General features: G+C 47.4%; 2 protein-coding genes across 4 annotated transcripts in view; one reads left to right on the top strand and one right to left on the bottom strand.

Moving 5' to 3' along the window:
- The window catches only part of ACSL5 (acyl-CoA synthetase long chain family member 5), a 56,061-nt gene extending 39,975 nt beyond the window's left edge, over positions 1-16,086 (bottom strand). The window contains exons 1-2 of one of the 3 annotated variants that reach the window (XM_066238649.1): positions 15,998-16,086; positions 8,726-8,904 (exon numbers count right to left, since the gene is read on the bottom strand). Coding sequence is in view for 1 of the 3 variants with exons in the window: in XM_066238647.1 (XP_066094744.1) it covers positions 6,237-6,255 (19 nt within the window). In the remaining 2 variants the exon portion in view is untranslated. Of the gene's footprint in view, positions 1-3,187; positions 3,302-6,236; positions 6,538-8,725; positions 8,905-15,997 lie in introns of those variants that run through there. The other 2 variants (XM_066238647.1, XM_066238650.1) reach the window with 2 other exon arrangements.
- Positions 16,087-20,981: 4,895 nt separating this feature from the next.
- LOC136310275 (guanylate cyclase 2G-like) overlaps positions 20,982-21,689 on the top strand; it is a 49,246-nt gene continuing 48,538 nt past the window's right edge. Inside the window, exon 1 of the mRNA XM_066238646.1 lies at positions 20,982-21,195. Coding sequence (XP_066094743.1) covers positions 21,028-21,195 — 168 coding nt within the window. The 5' untranslated portion in view covers positions 20,982-21,027. The remainder of the gene's footprint in view (positions 21,196-21,689) is intronic.

Here is a 21,689-nt window from a genome sequence, read left to right as displayed (position 1 = left end):
ATTCTGCAAATGTTCGACTATCTGAGCACCTACTATGTGCTGGCAGTGTGCTCAGCACGGGGAAAGCACACACTGAGTTCGTAGTAGGGGATAAAGCCAGTTCCCCAGGCAGTAAACAAATGCCCTGTGGGATGGACTCCAGCTTTGAGAGCATCTGGGGCCTGGAGAAGTATGTGTGTGGCAAGAGATGTATCTTCTCTGCACTTAAATTTACTTATAATTTACTTTTCATAAGGTAACAAAGACTTTGGACTATGTGCCTAGTACTGTGCCTTGTGCGGAGGAACAAACACTTAGAAGATACAGGGTCTGCCCTTTGGGGACTTATGGGTCTATCGAACACTAAAAATACTTAGAGAAGGATTCAGTGTTTGGGGAACATATTAATGAATTTGAAGACAGAAGAGGCAGGTGTAAACTGAAGTAGGTGAATGTAGAAATATGGAGCTCTAACCCGTAAGCACATGAGGTCCAGTTGTCTCATTTCCAGAATCAACCAAGGATAATGACTCTATCAATGATGCCTATGTCTAATAAACCCCCAGCTATGGGTCCAGCCAGGGTCACTGTCACCAAACCATCCTTCTCAACTGTTGCCTGGGTCTTCCTATCTACCTTTTTTTTTTCTTTTTTTCTTTTTTGTATCTTTCTGAAGCTGGAAACGGGAGAGACAGTGAGACAGACTCCCACATGCGCCCGACTGGGATCCACCCGGCACGCCCACCAGGGGCGACGCTCTGCCCACCAGGGGGCGATGCTCTGCCCCTCCGGGGCGTCGCTCCACCGTGACCAGAGCCACTCCAGCACCTGGGGCAGAGGCCAAGGAGCCATCCCCAGCGCCCAGGTCATCTTTGCTCAATGGAGCCTTGGCTGCGGGAGGGGAAGAGAGAGACAGAGAGGAAGGAGGGGGGGTGGTGGAGAAGCAAATGGGCGCTTCTCCTATGTGCCCTGGCTGGGAATTGAACCCGGGTCCCCCACACGCCAGGCCAATGCTCTACCGCTGAGCCAACCGGCCAGGGCCCCTATCTACCTTTTTTTATGGAGAGACCAGTCCCACATTAGGCTGGATGAACCTTAGCAGAAGGAAGGGGATACCCAGATGTGGGGTAACAGCTAACATGGCTAGAGGCCAAAAGAAGGACAAATGGGATATTTGGGGGAGGGAAATGGTCAAGGGGATTCTGGTAGAGATAGAGGATCCATCTTTAGTTGAAAGAAAAAGAAAAAGCCTCCCAGAAGGCTGAAGGAGACAGTGCCTGGCATGGACACTTCACCACTGGAGTCATTTCAGTTCACAAACCCCAGAGAGCCTTGGGGTGCCAGGCCTTGGCCAGCTGAGCTGAGTGGCATTTGACAGGAAAGCCCTCATTAGGTCAAATAGCTGGGTCCATGGAGGTAGCAGAGGATAGTTGTTGATCCAGTCATTGAGAGGCTGGTAATAGGCAGTGACAAATCCAATTGGATCACAGATTGACATAGTCAACCTTGATCTAACATGAGGCTTCCCCCACAAATCACAGTCCATAACCCCCCCCCGAGGAAAACCCTGCACCCCAAAGGCCTCCCAAGCCTGTTGCTGACCAAGTGATTTGTGAGAGGACTGAGGTCAGGAGCACCTGTTATCAGAAGTCCCCTAGATTTGATAAGAAAGCCTGTAAAAAGATAGACTGGACAAAGTGCTAGCTCCCCGTCACCGTGCCAGGATAAAGACGAGATGATGCAAGGATTTGTGAAAGAGACTTTCCTACCCGGGCTCTCTGAAGAATCAGCCCTTGTACTCCCATTGGTTAAGCCAATGGTCAGGAGTCACCAGATTTAAGTTGCAAGCAAGCTTAATTGCCAACAGCCTCATTTCCAGGGGTAAACTTTCAAGACCATTGCCTTTTCAAGTACTAGAGAAACAGCTCTACCACCAACTAGATATGTAACCCTGGGGGCAGTTACTTAATGTCACTGAGCTTAAATTGCCCTCAACTGTACAAAAGGGGCAGGTGATAATCTCTACTTCAAGGGATACTCTAGGTCAGGGGTAGTCAACCTTTTTATACCTACTGCCCACTTCTGTATCTCTGTTAGTAGGAAAATTTTCTAACCGCCCAGCGGTTCCACAGTAATGGTGATTTATAAAGTAGGGAAATAACTTGACTTTATAAAATTTATAAAGCAGAGTTACAGCAAGTTAAAGCATAGAATAATAATTACTTACCAAGTTCTTTATGTCAGATTTTTGCTAAGTTTGGCAGAATAAATCTTTATAAAACAACTTACTATAGTTAAATCTATCTTTTTATTTATACTTTGGTTGCTCCGCTACCGCCTACCATGAAACCTGGAACGCTCACTAGTGGGACCAGGTTGACTACCACTGCTCTAGGTGAACCTTCCGGTACACTGTTGGGCCCATGGGAAGTCCTCAGTAGACTAGCTCTCTTTATCCTCTGCCACTCACCTTGGTTTCCAACTATGTGTCAATGTAAGATGTTCCATTTTGAGATGTCTCAAGTGAGAAGAGATAACTGTGTTATAACTGCCTTTGTGTTATAACTGCCTTTCAACTTACTGCAAAGGTCTTAACAATTCCTCATTTCTATTTAAGCAGAGGATTTCGAGTTGGCGGGGCCATAGCCGTACAAGGGCTGCCTGGCCTTCCAAACCTCATGTATTTATTCAAACAACATAAACAAGGCAGAGCCTGGGAAATAGCAGGCCCTGTGCCAGAGAAAAGAAGGAGGGAGAGTCTATTTCTGACCTCGGGACACATAGTTGCCCAGGGGAGAAAAGGACCCAGAGGAGTTGAGAGCGGAGTGACAAGGGCAATGACTGCTGACCTAAGGGCAGCTGGGGACATGTGACCTTTGCAGAGTGCTGCAGAAGAATCACCCAGCCTGCACCCCAAAGGAGGGTCGGTGCACTGCTGGCCAGGCAGACGAGACAGACAGGAGCACACACTTCACACCTGGTTTCTAAAATATTGCCAATCCTGGTTTGGGAATTCCCCTGCCCAGAGGTGGGAGGATCTCTTTGATTGAGGTACAAACAAACAATTCAGTGGCACTCAGAACATTTACATTGTTGGCAACCACCGTGTCTATCTAGGTCCCATTCTCATCGTCTCTCCTGGAAACCCTGGACCCATGAAGCCCTTACTCCCATTCCTCTCTCCTCCCTACCCCTGGCAGCCACTAACCTGCTTTATGTCCCTCTGGATTTGCAGTGGGAAGATCTTCACAGGAGGATTGCTCCCCGTTCCTAATTCTTGTCCCATGCGCTGAACTAGGTTTAACAGAAACTGAGGCATAGCACTGCCTTCAGAGCTAAATGAGTCAGAGTTCAAATTCCAGTTCCGATCTCTTCGTACCGTGCCAACTTCTTTCTTTCTAAGCCTTGGTATGGCGTCTCTACTTATGAAACAAAGTTCCTACCACACAGGACAATTCTAAATATCAAAAGAGAAAATAAGCCCATAAAACTGTAAGGAAAGTTCTGCCCTGTAGAATATATCCAGTGAATGGTAGCTGTAATCATTGCAGTCCTAGAAAAATGTCAACCTGAAAAATATCTAATAAATGTGTGAATTCAATATCTGCCCAGGTCCTCATATATGAAAATCTCATTACAAATAAATATTTCTAGGAAATCCAAAGGTGGCTAACTCAACACATGAGTAGATGGAGCATGGTTTTAGCATCAGACTGCCTGCAGCTTCAGTACCCATTTGTCAACTGGCTGCTCTGTGATCTTGGGAAGACTGCTGTACCTCTCTGAGCCTACGCTCTCAGCCATCAAATGTTGAAACTAGCCACGTCATAGGATTGTCTTACCTGAATGTAAGTGTATCTGCTATGAGCTGGTGTGTAACTGGCTTCATCTTCTCTTTCCCCATTCATTCCCTGACCCCCTCTCTTCCCCTGACCCCTGGCCTCCCTGCAGAATCTTTGGTTCCATGATATATTTAGCATTTAAATACTCAGTGATACACAGATTTTATTATAGATGTTTTTGTTCTCAAAGAGTTAGAATAGCCTGGCCTGTGGTGGCGCAGTGTATAGAGCATCGACTTAGAATGCTGAGGTCAACAGTTCAAAACCCTGGGATTGCCTGGTCAAGGCACATACGACAAGTAATGAACAACTTAACTGAAGCAACTATGAGTTGATACTTCTCACTCCCCATCCTTCCCTCTTTCTCCTCTCCCTGTAAAATCAATAAATAAAATCTTGAAAGAAAGAAAGAAAGAAAGAAAGAAAGAAAGAAAGAAAGAAGAGAGATTAGAATATAGCCTGACTGCTGGTGGCACAGTGGATAGAGCATTGACTTGGGATACTGAGGTCCCAGGTTTGAAACCCCAAGGTCACTGGCTTAAGTATCGGATCATTGGGTTTAAGCGCAGGCTCACCAGCTTAAGTGCGGGATCCCTGGCTTGAGCATGGGGTCACTGGCTTGACTGGAGCACCCCCTCATCCCCCCATCCCCCACAAGACACATAATCACTTAATAAGGAAGGAGAAGCCAGGCCCCCTACCCCTCCTTCCAGAGGAAGAGGAGGAGGAATGCAGGGGGAAGCCTGCAGGGGATGAACTGCTTCCTAAGTTCTCTGAAAGGGTGCTTGGGGCCACCTGCTACACAGAGAAAGGAAGATAGAACTTACTGAAAACCTCTTCCTCTTTTCTTAAAACTTTCTAAGACCTTAATTTACAAATTCCAGTGCTTATTCTCTGACCTCACCTAAACTCACCCTCCCATCCTGGAGTCATGAGAGTGACATACACCTCAAGGCAAAGGGAGCACGAGCCCCTTGCATGAAAGCCTGTATTCTGTAAAAGGTACCTATATAAGATGAAAGAAATCTAACTTTAGGGAGCACGTGTTTTATTGCCTCTTTTGGGGTCACGCAGCTCCGCCGGCTAAATAAATCCTACTTCCTTCATCAAGCTGTCTGGGCATTTTTTTCCTCCTTTGATTCCTGCAATAATATGAGAAAGCAATCAATCAACAACTAAAGTGTTGCAAATATGAGTTGATGCCTCTTATCTCTCTCCCTCTCTCTGCCTTCCTGTCTGTCTGTCTCTTTTTCTTGAGAGCAAAAAAAAAAAAAAAAAGAGTTAGAATATGCCTGAGAGAAAAGACTATTTGAATATAGGCTCCCAGTCAAATGCCTGGCTAAAACATCCTGCACAATCTGGATAATAGTTTTTCTTTTTTAATTAAATCGAAATGTGCTTTTCTGGGGTATGCCTGCTTTGCATTTTGCCAGAGCTCGCAACCCTTAGATCTTATTAAATACTGTTTACTTTACTTAGCTATATTTTCTGCCTGTCCTATAAGCATCTGAGACTCTTGTTTTATTTAGGTTTTTGTTCCTTTCATTGTGCCAAGTACACAAGTGATACCTAGCAAATTTTATACCATGCTTCTTCCAAGATTCTTCTCTGCTCATCTCCAATACTTGCTAATTAGAGGAAACCACCATAGCATGACTCCTATGCTGGGATATAGCAAAAGGGATCAAGAGAAACCAATTACTATATTACTATACATACACACACACACACACACACACACACACACCAATCTTTTACTTTTAAAATTAAATTAAGTTTAATTTAATTGTATTATTTTTTAAGACTCTGCCTCTGGTAGACATCACCAATCACCCATGTGTTGGAGCTACAGATTCAATCCTACTTTTCAAGCCACCTAAAAGTTTGATTCCCACAGAAGCTAGTATAGCTGTGACTCTGGTGTAGGGACACCAGATGCTCACTGCTTGGACATTCTTGAAGTTCATCTTAGCCTCACTGTTGGCCCTAGCCCTTCAAACAGACCCACGCTCATGAGAACCACTCCATCAGTCAGTTGTTCACTAGCTCTTGCCCCAGGAAGGACCCCGCGTCCTCCAGGAAAACGGAGAGCGCCTCCCCCTCAGCCCCCAGGGAAGCTAAGCAGAGGGTCAGGCCCAGAAAAACAGGTCTCCGTGTGGTTGACCTCCTGCCAAAGAGGCAGGAGAAGGTAAGTCTGCTCCGTGCCCTACACTGCTCCTTCTACTCCCCCCTCCAGGGACCGAGGGTTTACAGGTGACCCCTAAAGGTCAGGGAGAGGAAGCACTGACATGTGCCTGCAGGACACAGCAAGCCCTAGATTCACAGAAGCTGGGGGGTCAGGACACCTTCTGGGCCTCTGCCCCCTGCTCACAAGGCCCCCTCTGCTCAGTGCCCCCCTCGGTATGGTCCTCTTACCCTGTGAGGGGGGCCGCATCTCTTGGTGGTTCCAGCAAATGGGGCTTCCCGGCTCCAAGTTCTTCCTGGCACATGAGTCCCTGCTCTGTGGCCCTCACCCCTGTATCCTCCAGGGACAGGGTGGCTCCAGAGCCCCCATGCAGGCGGCGGGCCAGGGCTCAGAGTGCCCGGTTCTGCCCCAGTTCTGCCCCAGTTCTGCCCGTCTGTCCCGGACCGAGCTAGGCCATGGCCGGGCTTTCCAACGTGCTCGGGGCTGCACTTCCTGCTTTTTCTTTTACAACTGAAAGTGGAAGCGCCTGGCCCCGAGGAAGAAGTCACCGGTCTGCCGGTCTGCCTCTACTGGGCTGCTTCTCGGACTGACGCTGAAACCCCGGCCCCTGAGGGCCTGGACAACAGCCAGCGCCCATCCCTGCAGCTTTCACCCTTTCCTCCTGACTACCTCCAAAGGAGGACAGAAAAACAAACAGAAATGACACGAGGTCCCCCTTAGGTCAGTGCTGTCAGAGAAGCAACGCTGCTCCCTGCTGTCTCTCCAAGCAGGACGGTCCAGCCAGGGTTGCCTCTGCCCTCACACCACTCTGGAGACCCCAGGGGGTGGCTGGAGGCCAGCCCAGCCCAGCCCCACACAGGTGTCCCCCTCTCTGTCTGTCCCCAGCTACCAGCCTCAGTCCCCCCACCAGTTCTGATAAAGCCGACAGAAATAATCCGGTCAGGAATGACGGGCAGGGGTGGAAAGACAGACGTTGCTGGTTTCCCTCTGACATGTCAGTTCATCCTTTTCATGTCTCAAACACAATATAAAAACCATGTTCTGCTCCTTTCCTCACCTCTCAAATTAAAACTGGAGAAATTTTAAGTCACAAGGCTATATATAAGCCCACGGGTGCCACGCGCTGTCAGACTGACTCCACGCCTAGTAGCTTCTGGAAAACGCTGCCAGACACACAAGACAATGACAGCAGGAGGGCAAATCACTCCCTCGTGTTATTATAAAATTGGTTTGAATGTTCTGACTTCCTGAAAGGGTCGTGGGGATTAGTCTAGAGGTATCGGGACCTGTAGTAGTCTAATTGGAGTCATCTAAGGCGGTGGCCACAGAAGGCCATGGCAGCTTCCAGTCGTAGATTTGGAAGCAGAAATGAGTTTTCCTGCCCTTTCCCGCCCCTTTCCACCCCCATTCCTCCCTCCCACCTCACCCCACTCCAGGAGTAAACAGCACTCTCCCAACCAGCCCTTGACTAGATGCTAAATGAGAATGTCTTTCCGCTGCAAGAGAGGTGGTCCTAAAAAGCCCCACCCGAAACAGCCAGGTGCCCTAGCCCAATCTCAGAGAACACGAGGTGGTCCCTTGGCTTCAGAGGAGCCCACCTAAGACACGGGAGAAAGATGAGGTACAGGAAGAGGAGGGCAGCCCCTGCCATTCCAACTCCTGGGCATCTCATGGCTGGAGGAGCACTTGGCTTTGCTCTGTGTCAGCAGCTCAGCTCCCCAGGAGGAAGCTTCCTCCAATGGAGAGCAGAGGACAGGACGGCACAGTGGGTGTGGAGTCTCAGCCGCTCTAAGGCCACGGGCCCTTCCCGGGTGCTGTCTTCTTTACCAACCAGATGATGAGGAGCTAGCTCAGGGCCAGGAAAAGACAACCCTTATTTTATATTATTATTATTATTATTATTATTATTATTATTACTATTATTATTATTTTACTGGTGTCCTTCAGAATTGAATGCTCAAGTTTAGAAGATTCTGGGTCTTTCCCAAGTTCTAGCAGACTTGTATTCCTCTATTCAGTCCTCTATGTGTGGGAGTGACAGTCCCGGATTAACAGAAGGTTTGGCAATCCACAAGAATTCTGCATCATGCAGCAGCTTGTAGTTGCAGACTGGTAGGACTCAGACCCTTGCCACCCCATCGCAAATACGTAGCCCGAGCCGTGCTAGTTAAGCAGGGGCACATTATTTACATGTATTAAATGCAATACCACCTACCTCCCAGGAGGCGATGAGCCAGTGAGGTAACGCCTGCCGCATACCCCGGAGAACCCCCATCACCTAACAGAGTGTCCGCTAAGGTTTCCCTTATTTCTTCCAAATGGGAATCTTGCCATCAACAGCGGATGAACGCCCTTTCCACCCATAATGACACAGAGGTGAAGGAGACCCACATCTGGACTTTGTCTATAACCTTTAGGGATTTTAAGTCTGTTTTGGTCTCATTTAGTAAAGTTAACCACTTCCCCTTCCAATTGTCTCTCCTGTCAGCATTCCGATCAGTCCAGGTGTCTCCACCCGGTTTCCAATTGACATTTTTCTTTCTCGTGCCTCCCACATAAGTCAGCTGAGATAACTACTCCACCAAATGTAATTTCATGTTGAAAGAGCCTTAGGCTGAGAATGGACACATGTCCCACCTTCCTTTCCTCCAACCACTCCCATCCCGGCTCGCCCATAGACACAAACTGGAGAGCCAGCTGAGTTACTAGGGCAGCTTACCTTGAGGGGTCCTCTTACTTCCTGGGTGCAGGGAACGCACCCCTCACAGCTGGCTGTGCTGGCTCAGTACCGCCGTCGGGCACCTCTGCCTTTTCCACAGCACTGGGGACGGGGCCACACCTGAAGCCAATGTGTCCTGTCCTGAGAGTGGCCAACAAGCTCCCCTGGAAACTTTGAACCTGTTGCAATAGAAGTTCAAAGGTAGAAGTTACCTGTTTAAACACCCGGGTAACCTCCCGACAGTGAGAAGTGTAGAATTTGGCAAAAGGTTAAAACGGGAGATTGTTATGCAATGGGCTTAAGAGGAAGGAAAAAAAAAAGCCCTCAGCTAAGAGAACTAACTTTTAACAAGCAAAATCCTTTGCAGAGCCCATACCTCGGGGGAAAAAAGAAGGTAGATAGGGCTTTGCATCTGCTTTGGGGGCAGAAGCTGTGGGGTGGCCCTAGGGAAAGGCAGATCTAGGGAACAATAGGGAAAAGGCATGTTCTGATTTCAGAGAGAAAAATGAGAAGCCACTCCAACTGCTACTCAAGCTCTAACTTTAAGATTCAACTAAGCAGAAGCCTACATTTATGAAGGGTCATTTATGGGTCAGCCTTCTTCTAGAAGGGGTCAATGACCCCTTCAGAATGAGACTGTCTCCGAACAACCATATAAGGCAAGTCACTCTAGAATCGACCAAGGCACAAGCCTAGCTGCATCGTAGTCAGAATGCCGATCCTGGTTCCAGCCTGCACTGCCCACGGCTTAGAGAGGCCCTGGAAGGAGCAGGGTTGCCATTGCATCACCATTCAGCCTCTATCCCACTCCCTCTTTCCATTTGGAAGTCATTAATCCCCAGCCTCCATTCCAAAATCTTGAAGACGATAAGGCAGCATTACTGAACAAAAATGGTGAGGGGAGGTGAAGGGAGCCCTCGAGAGTGTGTTTACTATTTTACAGGTGAGGCCAATGAGGACTTTTCAGGTGAAAGAAATTGCTCAGAACCACACCAGTTATCAAGGCAAGCCCTGACCCAGGGAGACGGACAACCACTGCCTTGCCTCTGCCCCGTATGGTGCTGCGGCATTGCTAAGCGTTCATTTAACCGCCCGCAGACCTTAGATACTTGCATGCTTTCTGTGTACCAGATAGATATTCGTGGAAATGCTGTATTTAGGTTTCTTCTAACTGTAATTGGTCAGGTGGCCAATCTCAAAATTAGAAGCCAATACCACTTCCTGCTGACTCCCATGTGCAGGAGTTGGCTACCGCATTGACAAAGAGGTTTTATTTAGGTCAAATTCTTATCCAGGTCTTAGGGGCATTAACCCTTTAAGGGTCACTTCTCGCCACACAGCCCTAGTATAAATGTATTAAATGCAAAGGCAGCCCTGAGGCTGCCTTTATACCCCAGAGAAAAGGGCTTCTACAACAAGGCTAAAGAAGATACAGTTCCATGGGAATTGGGGGCCCGAGTTCCGCTTGATTGGATAAATGCAAAGTTGGGCTCAGTCGTGAACACCTTCTGATTCTGCATCTTCCCGAGAGCAGGGTGCTCCAAGCCAGGGGCTCCCGAACTTCTGCAAGCATCACAATCCTCTGGACAGCTTGTCACAGCCAGATTACTGGGCCAGTGCCAGAGTTTCTGGTTCCGTAGGCCTAGCTTTGGGCCCAAGAGTCTGCATTTCTAACAACTCCTGGTCATGGGGAGGCTGATGGTCTGGGGCCCACACTAGGAGCTCAACTGTCAGCATCGCTGCTCCGAGCACCGCCCTACCTCCAACGGGCGCAAGTACTGGGAAGGTTAAAAGGGACTGTGTCTGGGGTAGCCTCGGCTAGGGTGACCCTGCAGTTGAGAGGACAGCTTGACACAGAGTAGAACTCACGACGTGCTCTAGGAGAGAGGTGTTACTCAAGATCGGCAGGCAGGCCAAGTCCCAGAGCAGTGCTTTGGCAACAGCCGGGGGAGCTGCTACTCACTGTCCCACTTCTCCTTTATGTAAATGTGAATCAAAGCCGCACAGCCAGACGACCCATGCGGGTCTGCGTGTGGGAGAGTAGGGGCATCACCTGATTCAGCAGCCTTGATTCTTGAAGGTACCTGAGGTCCCAACAGGTGAAAGAACTAGCTTGGGTAAGATGTCGACTCAGCAGAGGAGGGAAGTCCCCGCATCAGGTCCCCAGCACCTTAGTATGCTTCACCGTCATTTGATAAGCCGTTGTTTTCTATAGCATGCGCGCACACACACACACACACACACACACACACAGTGTTCTTTGAAACACCCTTCTCTTCCATCCTTCTCATAGCCAGATGCAGTTAGAATTCAGTAAAAAAAGGCCCTCGCCCGTTCCCTCAGTGGGTAGAGCATTGGCCCTACATGCAGACATCTTGGGGACTGATCCCCAGTCCCAGCACATGTGAGAAGCAACCATCTGCTTTTCTCCCCTCTCTCTCCCCCTTTTCTCTCTCTTCCCCTCTCGTAGCCAGTGGCTCAGTTGGTTAGTGTTGGCCTCCAGTGCTGAGAATAGCTCAGTTGGTTCAAGCATCAGCCCCAGATGGGAGCTGTTAGGTGGATCTCTGTCTGGGCACATGTTGGAGTCTGTCTCTCTATCTCTCCTCCTCTCACTTAAAAAAATTAATTAATAAAAAAAATAAAAAAAATAATGCAATAGAAAAGAAAATTTTTTTTGAGATCAGGCATTCTCTTGCCCCTTGAAAGTACAAACTGTTCTTTTCAGGTCACTCATAGGTAAAGTGCCTGACGTGTTGAAGAGTCTGACCCCATAACCTCGGTTTGCCTCTGATACACTCACACATGCTGCCCCAGTTGGTTTGTGTGCGCCCCCCTTCCTAGGAGCAAGGGAACCACACATTTTGTACACAAGAGTTCTAGAAGGCCAGAGGCCAACATTCCAGAGTTTTGTAACAGAGCCTGGGAGCACTCAGGGTCATTCATATGATAGGGCTGGCGGCTCTTGAAATAAAAACCAAGTTTTCTCCATTTTTGAAAGCAGGAAAAGACAGACCTTGTAAGGGAGCCAACTTTACATAACACCACCGTGTTGGTAGGGCTCCTCCCAGTGTGTCAAACCCTTCCAGACTGTCTCCCAACACACCTGTGAGGTATAAGTGAGGACAGTGCCTTCAGTGGCCGTTGGGAGCCAGGCCCCGGGACAAGGGCTTCATTTGGCTGTCTCAGGAAAACTGCCAGGTGGTTACAGTTTGTACAGATGAGAACATGGAAGCTCAGAGAAGGTTCACCATTTTCCCTGAGATCCTACAGCTTGGTCATGGAGCCATGATGGTGGTGGTGGGGCCAAGCATCGCTGTTATTATTATTATTATATAAACAATTTCAGGCTATTTTGTAACGCCAAGTGATTTGTGACTTTTCTATGAAAAAGAACCCTTTTTTAAAGATCACAATTGGTTGCAAAGCAGATTTTAGAGCAGGGTGTGTGTGTGTGTGTGTGTGTGTGTGTGTGTGTGTGTGTGTGTCGGGGGGAGAATAGGAATCAGTCAGGGCACCAAACATTATTTCAAGTTCTCAAGGTGGTGTTTCTAGATTCCAGACAGCACTGAAGCCAATGAGGTCCTTCTAAAGAAAAGTGGAATTCCTCCTCCTAATGAAACCTGTGCCCTCAGAATCCAGATTTCACCCAAACCCCCTGGCCCCCTCTGCTTTAACTATGTCCTCAGATTTAGATTACGGAATAATTATTCAGCAATGCTCAACGTGAGCATTCCAGACGAGGGCAAAGAAGAAAGATGGATAGCACAGGACATCTGGAATAGCTGGGGTAGGTGGGCACAAGGGCACAGGGAACACATTTATTTAGGCTGCGCTGACAGCTCAGCCAAGTCTTTAGAAGTCAGGCAACACGACCCAAGGAGAAAGGGAAGCAGAGTCCCGGCGGTCTAGGCTGCGTCAGTTCGCGTTACCTTGGTAATGATGGGTCAGAAAGAAAGGAGGCGAGATGTCCCTCCCTACAGGGAGCTGTTACAGGGCGGAGATTGTGATGGCACAAAGTGAGCCAAAAGAAAGCTGTGATGGACTGACCTTTAGCTTCCCACATGGCAGAGCTGATGTTGAAGTTCACCCTTTCCCTGAGATGTGAAAGGAAGGGGCGAAGTTCTTGAAACTCTTAACAAGGGGCCATAATTGGCCATTCCAATTATCAGAATTCCATACCCACCCTTCCCTTAGTTATCTGATGTTTCCAAAGGCTAATGACACTCAAAGTACACCTCACAGGGTAGAAATCTTGGGTTTTCATGCCAGCTCCTTTCTGAAGGTCTCTAAGATGATCAGGGTCGTGGACACTATGATGGCACTGCGCTAAGCATTTTCTCTGCAATATCTCGTTTAACCTTACAGCAACCCTGTGAAAAAATTATTATTATTGTTTTTGCAAAAGAGAAAATGCTAAGGGAGGCCAAGCGACTTGCTGAAGGCATGTGGCTTCCAGGTGGCACAGTCTCAGAGTCGGATTTTGAGTCCTGGCAGTCTTGAGTGGAGCCCGACCATGTATCTGTGAGTACGACCGATTTCATAAACCCTTTGCAATCTCGTGCGTTTATATGTGCCTTGCTCTCTGAAACTTTCACTGGCCTCTCAAAGAAAATTAAGAACCACTGCCGTAGAGGAAGCAAGACCCAATGCCAGCCACGTAGGCCTGATGCCAAGGGTAGAACAAGAGCTACTTTTCTCTTCTCAGAAGGGTGTCCTGTCTGTCTGGATGTCCTTCCTGCCACTGAGCTCATTTCCCGCACAGAGCTTTGCTTCATTCAACTGGAGGGAGCAATACACCACACTTTCAGCTCTGCACTCCTGCCCACCAAACCGCCAGCTGTTTCTGCTTAGTTGTCTGCTGTCCTGTGAGTGCCCACAGCTCTACGCTGGACTCTGCTGTCAGTCCTGCCCCATGGGACTTCCCAGTGCACATGGGTGAAGCCGGACCCATAACTCAGTGTCTGTAGCAGCTCATTTTGCTCAACTCGGGTAACTGACAACAATGGCTTCGGCACCCGAGCTCTTGAGGTCACTCGCTCATTCTTTGTGGGAAGGAAGTGTTACTCAAGCACGAGCACTTGCTTGACAAGAACAGTGTGTGCACAGATTGCAATAAAACCTTCTCCCAACCCCAAACACGTGCCCCCCGACCCTGACAACACCCACACAGAGCAAACTGCCTTGCAGCCTTAGATCTGAGCCTCCCAACTGACAAGCACTGGACACCGATGGGCTGAGATCCGGACACCTCAGCCCTCGGAGTGGCCAGGTGTGCTCATAGGCGGCCTAATCTAGGGGATTCAGTGTGTCAGAGACACACTAATGTTCTCAGGGTCATGATGTGAACAAGGCTGGGACACAGTGACACAGCCAAACTTCTCCTTAATCAGCAAGAATGTCCCAAGAGCATTTAAGAATTGGATGGAAAGTGTAAGTTCACCCTAGAGAGGTGTCCGTTCTAAATTTCCAGAACCTTCAACAATCCCAAAGAAACATCACTATCTCTCAGCATGTTAGCAGGGTAGCTCGGAGTTAAGATGCCTACCTGCACCAGCCAGGACTAGCACCTGTACCTACCGAGAACTTGAAACGAGGCCAGCCTGCACTGAAGTATGTTTAAGAATAAAATACATAGTATGGAGACTTAGTGTGAAGAAAATAATGTGAAATCACAATTTAAAAAATACCGAGTCCATGTTGACATAAGTGTAGACTATAGTAGGTAACTAATCTCATCGGATCCTTTTACATTTTAAAATGTGTCTGCTGGACATTTCTGAAATAGAGTGCGGCTCCCATTCTATTTTTCTTGGACAACACTGATTTAAAGCAAAGGTTCTCTGCCTTACTGCCTACAGAATATAAGCGAAAGGTGTTAGCTGGTGGCAGCGGGGAGCATGTTATAACTGCTCCAGGTGAACTTGAAGACAGCCCTGTCTCTAACCTGTTCCCCTGGTTCTATCATAGCAATAGTTTGTCCTTCAGGATTTACATATAGCATCCATCCAATGGACTGTGTGATCTTTTCTGAAGCACTCACTAGTCCCTTAATTATTAAACTGTTACTACTCTCTCATTGTTGTTCAACCGTGAGAACGATGCCATGTGCTCTACACCTATGACTTCACCTAATCCTTGCTTGAGCTCATCAAATAAATACAAATGACGAAACTGAGGTTCAGACGGTACATAACGTGTCCAAGTCAGTTTAGGTCTCGTTTCAAACCTGCGCTCCCCACCATACTGCTACACGGCTCCCTCCAGGACGATGTGGGGGAAACTCTGATAGGAGCATCCGTGGCTGGGGAGGCGGGCAAGCCCTTTCCCCTCATGGAGCCTCTGAGGACATTGTCCTCTGATGTGCAGCCTTGGTTAGGTTCCCTGGGCTCACAGCAGGGAGAATAGTAACTCTGAGTGCCTGGTTAGGGAGCTATTTGGGAAGTGTAAACATGACCAGAGCAGGAAATGACAGGAAATGGGAGGGATTCTGTTCTTTCCAGACAAAAAGCTCAGGAGGGTGGAGGAGTCAGAGAGACATCCTGCAGCCCTTTAGGGAAGCCACCCGGAGAGCAAGCCCCGGTTCCACACAGGTCCTGCATTGGCTTGGATGCATATCATTCTCATGGGTTAGAAGTACGTAATCAGCAGAGAAAGTTGTATTAAGGCAAGAACGCATTCTTTATTTGCCCAGTGTTTCAGACACTGTGACAACAAAGGTGATTTTGGAAAACTTAAAATTTTCTGAAAAGTGGCTTCGGAAGTATTGACATCACTGCCAGTCATTTAGTATGTTTGATTACTGAGTAGCCGAAGCAGGCAGCTCTCCTGCCTCCCCAGTACTTTCTAGAAGTTTTTGCTCTTCCTGGGAAGGCTTTATTAGGGGGTGGGGTCTTTATCTGAGAGGCAGGATCAAAGACCACAGGATAAATATTTAGATCTGCAATCTGGCATTTACAGCAGACCAATCTGCTAAACTTCAAATTATATTTGTCGCCAGAAGAGAGTTGGAAAATATTTGTTAGAAGCCCCAGATGGTCAAAAGTAAGTGCTCACGTGTCAAAGGCACATTCCTGGCGGGAACAGGTGAGGGAAAGAAGCAACGTCACAGGCCAGGGGAAGTTTCAGCAGCAGGATCAATACCAGGTAACCGAAGTATGTGTGTGTGTGTGTGTGTGTGTGTGTGTGTGTGTGTGTATATATATATATATATATATATATATATATATGGCAGGTGGAGTCCCGCGACAGAGGGGCTCTTCCCCTCACACAAACCTTTTCAGAAACAGGAGCAGAGTATCCTCATCAGCAAGCCCAGGTCAGTGCCCCATCCCGGCCTCCTGGGAGTCCTGTGTGCATGGTTTTCTAAGAGGAGTGGCTTTGGGGTCTAAGGAAGTGGCTTTGTTACAGATCTCAGAAATACGATCTCCTCCTTTATTCAAGTTCAACCTTTGCTCCACTTTCCTAGGGCTTCTCAAATATTTACTCACCAGGCGCTTCCATAGTCAGGGAAGTCACCTCAGCTATTTGCAAAAGCCGAGAACACATGACAGGGAAGTTTGACGTTCACACCCTGACAGGTAATCACCACCTTTGACTTGCTCTCGCCTCTGCGATGGTCTGCGCTGGGAGCGCTGGAGCTTCAGGAATGTCCCCCGGAGGAACCTGTACACGAGATCTGGGAGGAAGCTTGCTGCTGGCACCCAGCGTGGAGTGCTTGGTTAGGTACAAACCACCAGAATCCTAGGATTTTAGGGCAAGAAGCTGATCAGGTCAGAGGTCTCTGCCTCCTGCCATTTCTCCATCTCATAGAAAAGGAAATGGAGGCTCAATAACAGTCTTATTCCCTCAGGGAAGCCTGAGGCAAAGGTTTTTTCTAAGAAGACACCATGAGATGCTGAAGAGTGTGTGAGGACCGGAGAGACGGCTGCCTCTCCCTTGTCTTCCCCTCTAGGACGTCTCAGGCTCATCTCCCTCTTCTAAGTGGGCCAAGCACCTTTTCCTGCCTCTTACCTTCTGGAGCAGTCCGAACCCACACGTTCTGCACGCTGTTTCTCTAAGCGCGGTCAGACCACTGATTGACAGGTGGAAGGGATGCGAGGGAAAGCGGGAGACGAGGCCGAGGGGGCGCAGCGAGAAAAATGCTGGAGGTTTTATGAAAATCCATCTCTCTGGATACAGCCAATCTTGTCTGGCCATGGGTGCTGAGCAGGTGGCCCTGTATCTGGGTTACGGTCCTGGCTGGCCAGCATTGAGGACACCATAAGCCAGGCAGAAAGACCCTCCCTCTGCCATAGTCTCTTCAGGAAGCAGAGATGGGACAAAGTAGCTCAGAGTCAAACCCCCCCTCCCCCCCTAATGACATAGGGAACCAACCTCTGCACCTCTGCTGGACATTTTCATTTTTAATTTATAGGGTTGACATGGTTTGCCAAACCATACAGGTTTCAAGTGTACAACTCAATATAACACCATGTACACACCACGTCGTGTACCCCCACCCCGCCCCATCTCCCCCCACCCCCGTTTGCACTCCTTCCCCCACCTCTATCCCCCTTTCCCTCTGGCTATTGCCATCTGTTGTCTGTATTTATGGATGTACTTTTGTTTTAAAGCATAATTGGATGAAACATCATGGCCTCTCCCCTCAACCACTATGCTACTGGAGATTCTTATAGGCATAAGAATCTCCTAGAAAAAAGGAGGAGTGGGAAAAAAAAAGTGGACAACATCACGCTTTCTCCAGTAACTATGGTTACTATAAACCCCACTACATTGGTTTTAACCACAGGCATTTCCACTCTGGCCAATGGAGCCCTTGGCACAAAGTGGGTGGGCCTGTTACTATGGCAATGCTTTCCAGATGATTGCCATTACCTGGGCCACAGCATTTCTGTCTCTCTCCTTCTCCAGGGACGATGGTAAGTGGAGGGGGCTGAACTCTGCAGAGAATGAGAGCCCACAGAGGTAAGCTAAGTGCCTCAGGGTGTGAGGGCCCAGGCCACCGTGAGACACTCCTGACCTGAGAATTCAGACAGCCTGTTTCACCCCACAAATGCAAGTCTGTAGGGTTTATTTTATTTTTTTTGTATTTTTCTGAAGCTGGAAACGGGGAGAGACAGTCAGACAGACTCCCACGTGCGCCCGACCGGGATCCACCCGGCACGCCCACCAGGGGGCGATGCTCTGCCCACCAGGGGGCGACGCTCTGCCCCTCCGGGACGTCGCTCTGCCGCGACCAGAGCCACTCTAGCGCCTGGGGCAGAGGCCAAGGAGCCATCCCCAGCGCCCAGGCCATCTTTGCTCCAATGGAGCCTTGGCTGCGGGAGGGCAAGAGAGAGACAGAGAGGAAGGAGGGGGGAGGGGTGGAGAAGCAAATGGGCGCTTCTCCTGTGTGCCCTGGCCGGGAATCGAACCCGGGACCTCCGCACACCAGGCCGACGCTCTACCACTGAGCCAACCGGCCAGGGCCATGTAGGGTTTACTTTTAATAAAAAACGTTTGCTTTTCCTCTTTATCACAGTCATTAAGACAAAAAAACTATGAAAATTAAGATAAGCAAAGAGAAGAAAAAGTACTCGTAATTCTTGTCATCCAGAGAGTGACACTTTTAGAGGTTTGGGTACGTAATATTTGCTGTGCAAGTTGGTGGGCTTTTAAAGATAAAAAGACAATGAAAATAAAATACTATACATGGTTTAAAGTGTGCTTCCTCAATTAGTTAACACATTGTGACTATCCTTCTAAGTATATAAATGCACTCACTTTTAATGACTGCCTGATCCTCAGAGTATATGTTATTTATCCAGGCCCCTGCTGTTAGACATAAAAGTTATGTCTGATTTTTCACTGTTAAAAAAAATACAGTGTAGTAAAATCTTATTACATGATCTTATTTCTTATTATATAAGTCTCCCAAATGGGAATTTCTGAGTCAAAGACCCATATATTCTTAAGGCTTTTGGGTGCATATTAAAAAAAGCAGCCATCAGCACCTATCCGCAGTGTATGTCTGTTAAACTCTCACCAAAGCTGAACGTCATCAGTATTTTCTTCTTGTTTGACCATGCTCACATGTAAGCACATAGGAATACAAAAAAAAATTTACTTGTGATTATCATGATTAATGTTAATTTGCATCTTAGGCCCCAAACTGTGATGGATCTTAGCATCCGAAGAGAGACACAGAGTCATCAGAGAACGGGACTCTATAAACACAAAAGAATCTAAAAGTTATCTGGGTGGGGGTACAAATTTTAAGACATTTATGTATAGGATGGGGAGAGGGACAGAGAATGTGTAATAAAAGATTGTTCCCAGCATCCTAATTTTGAGATCATGACCTAGGCAGTGATGCACCCATGGGGAGTGCTCCTGGACTGAATTCCTTCTAAAGGTGAGGCTCTGCATTAGGTAATGATTTATACTGCTCACAAAAATTAGGGGATATTCCAAAATGCATATGAAGCGATAAAATATCCCCTAATTTTTGTGAGCACAATTAGGGGATGTTTCAAAATGAATATGAAGAGGTAAAATATCCCCTACTTTTCGTGAACAGAATTAGGAGATATTTCAAAATGAATATGAAGCGATAAAATATCCCCTAGTTTTTATGAGCAGTGTCATTTCACAAGATCTTTACAACATCTTTCTGAGAGGGGCATTGTTAAACTCATTCTGAGGTTGAGAAAACTAAGGCACAGGTTACTCTGATGTGTCCAAGGCCACATTTATATAGTAAGCATCTGTGCCAAGAAAAAAAAAAAGAATCCATGGAATTGTGCCTGTGACTAGATCAAGGATATCTTTAGACTCAGATGACTTTGCAAATCGATGTCACGCTGTCCTAGCAGAGGGGAGATAATTGGAAGCTCAGAGAAGTCGTTATGGTGAATTTGGTTTGGAGAAAAGCAACTCTTCTAATCCAGGGGGTTAGAAATGGCCTTCTGAGATGAGCCAGAACTAAGATTCAGTGATCCCATTTGGGAGATTTGCTACTGAAAGAAGATAAGTAGATAATAGCATACTGCTCACAAAAACTAGAGGTTATTTCAAAATGAATACAAAGTGATACAATATCCCCTCATTTTTGTGAGCAGTGTAATTGGTCCTTCTTTTCCTCCTCTTACTTCAGATTGTCTCGGAGCTTCTCAAACTTTACTGCACTTAGTTAGGAATATATAAGAGTCTATAAATTGTAAACTCCCAGAGTAAATCTAATACTGGTTCACAGGGTCTGCACTGGGACCCTGGAATCTGTACTTTTAGCTATCAGGAGAGACTGATGTAGGCGGTCCTCAGATTAAGCTTTGAGGGTTCGTGTTTATCCATTAGAAGTCCCTCTGGTGTCCTAAGACATGGACTGTGTCAGTTGTGAATAAACCCTCTTACAGTCATTAGCTCATTTATTCTAGAAAAGTTATAAGATTAATTCAGCAGGTGATCATTATCATGAAATCAACATCATCAATCAACATCATCAATCATCATCATCATCATCATCATCACCTCGCATGAGGAAGTGGCTCTCTTTGCCCAGGCATTGTGAAAGTGCTGGACTTGCATGATCTTGTTTAATCCTTACCGTATCACTTAGGGAAAGATCCCATTATAGTTTAATTCCATTTTATCTATCAGGAGATGAAGGCATAGAGAGAGGCAGTAACATGTCCTAGGTCATACAACTAATAAGGAGTCTGAATTCCAACCCAGGCTACCTGCCTACACTTGAGTGGTTCCCATTTTTCTTATTTAACTAGTGGAGATGGATTCTGGGGCTGGAGGAGGGGTAGGTGAATGGGGTTATGTGCTTTACCCATGATCATAAAGTTAGTCAGTTGTGTCACTGGGTCAATTACCAGGGCCTTACTGACTCCCTGCCCTCTCCTCTTTCTGCAAGACCGCTGCTTCTAGATGTGTAGGACAGATTCTGAAAAGAAAAGGTTTCGGCTAATTAATGGCACTGACTAGAGACCAAGCTGTGGTCCTCAGGGACCCCTGCACTATTATTTAAGCTTCCAGTATGAGTGGTCAGGAGGCTGAGTCTCTCTGAGTTTTGCAGAGATCCAGGCATTAGACACTCCATGGCAGGTTCCAGGACAGATGCTGAGGCCCCACTTCGATCTAGGCTCTGTTTGGAGATTAAATGCCATGATGCCCACCCAATACTAATTCTAACATTCCTTGCCAGTGTGCTGGTGACGTGGCTTGACGCTGCTAAACTCATTGTGGGCTTCCAGGCTCCCTGGAATATCTCCCATCCATTCAGTGTGCAAAGGCTGGGGGCGGGCCTCCAGATTGCCATGGACAAGGTCAACTTGGAGTCAGCAGACCTTGGACACTTCAGCTGGGAGTTCACCTATACCAACTCAGCCTGCAGTGCCAAGGAGTCTCTTGCCATTTTCACCAACCAGGTCCAGAGAGAACAGATCACTGCCCTGTTTGGACCAGCATGCCCAGAAGCAGCAGAGGTACAGAACCTTCTAGAAACTCCGGCTGGGTTTCCATTGGGAGGGGTGGTCTTGAAGATGATGGTAGAGATTTGAATAATCTCTTGACAAGGATGGCATTATGAAAATAGTAACGGTGTAGGTTTGGGGTACCCTTTCTTTGAGATGTAATTATATCATGTAATTTAGAACAGTTAATATGCTAGCCTTTCAAATCAATAATTTTAAGTTCATTCACGAAGCTGTTGATGTTCGCTAACAAACCTGCTGATCTTTTGGACTTGGTGCTGTTGCAGATAGACTCATTATTCTAGTGTTGTCAGCCACATGGCTCAGAAAAAGGAAGAAAATTAATGCTTGGTTTTCGATAGAGAAAATACCATTTGTTTGTGTAAGTTTCCCTTTGATGTGTGCAATAAATTATTCAGTGATGGTCAAAGTAAGTGGGAAAGAAGTAAGTATGACAGAGTGTAATAAGCTAGGGCAAGAAAATGAGGGAAACCAATGCCTTGTAT

This window comes from Saccopteryx bilineata, chromosome 7, assembly GCF_036850765.1.
Source record: "Saccopteryx bilineata isolate mSacBil1 chromosome 7, mSacBil1_pri_phased_curated, whole genome shotgun sequence".
NCBI classification, from domain to species: Eukaryota; Metazoa; Chordata; class Mammalia; order Chiroptera; family Emballonuridae; genus Saccopteryx; species Saccopteryx bilineata.
Note: the sequence above shows the minus strand (reverse complement) of the source record. Positions and strands in the feature narration are given on the sequence as shown.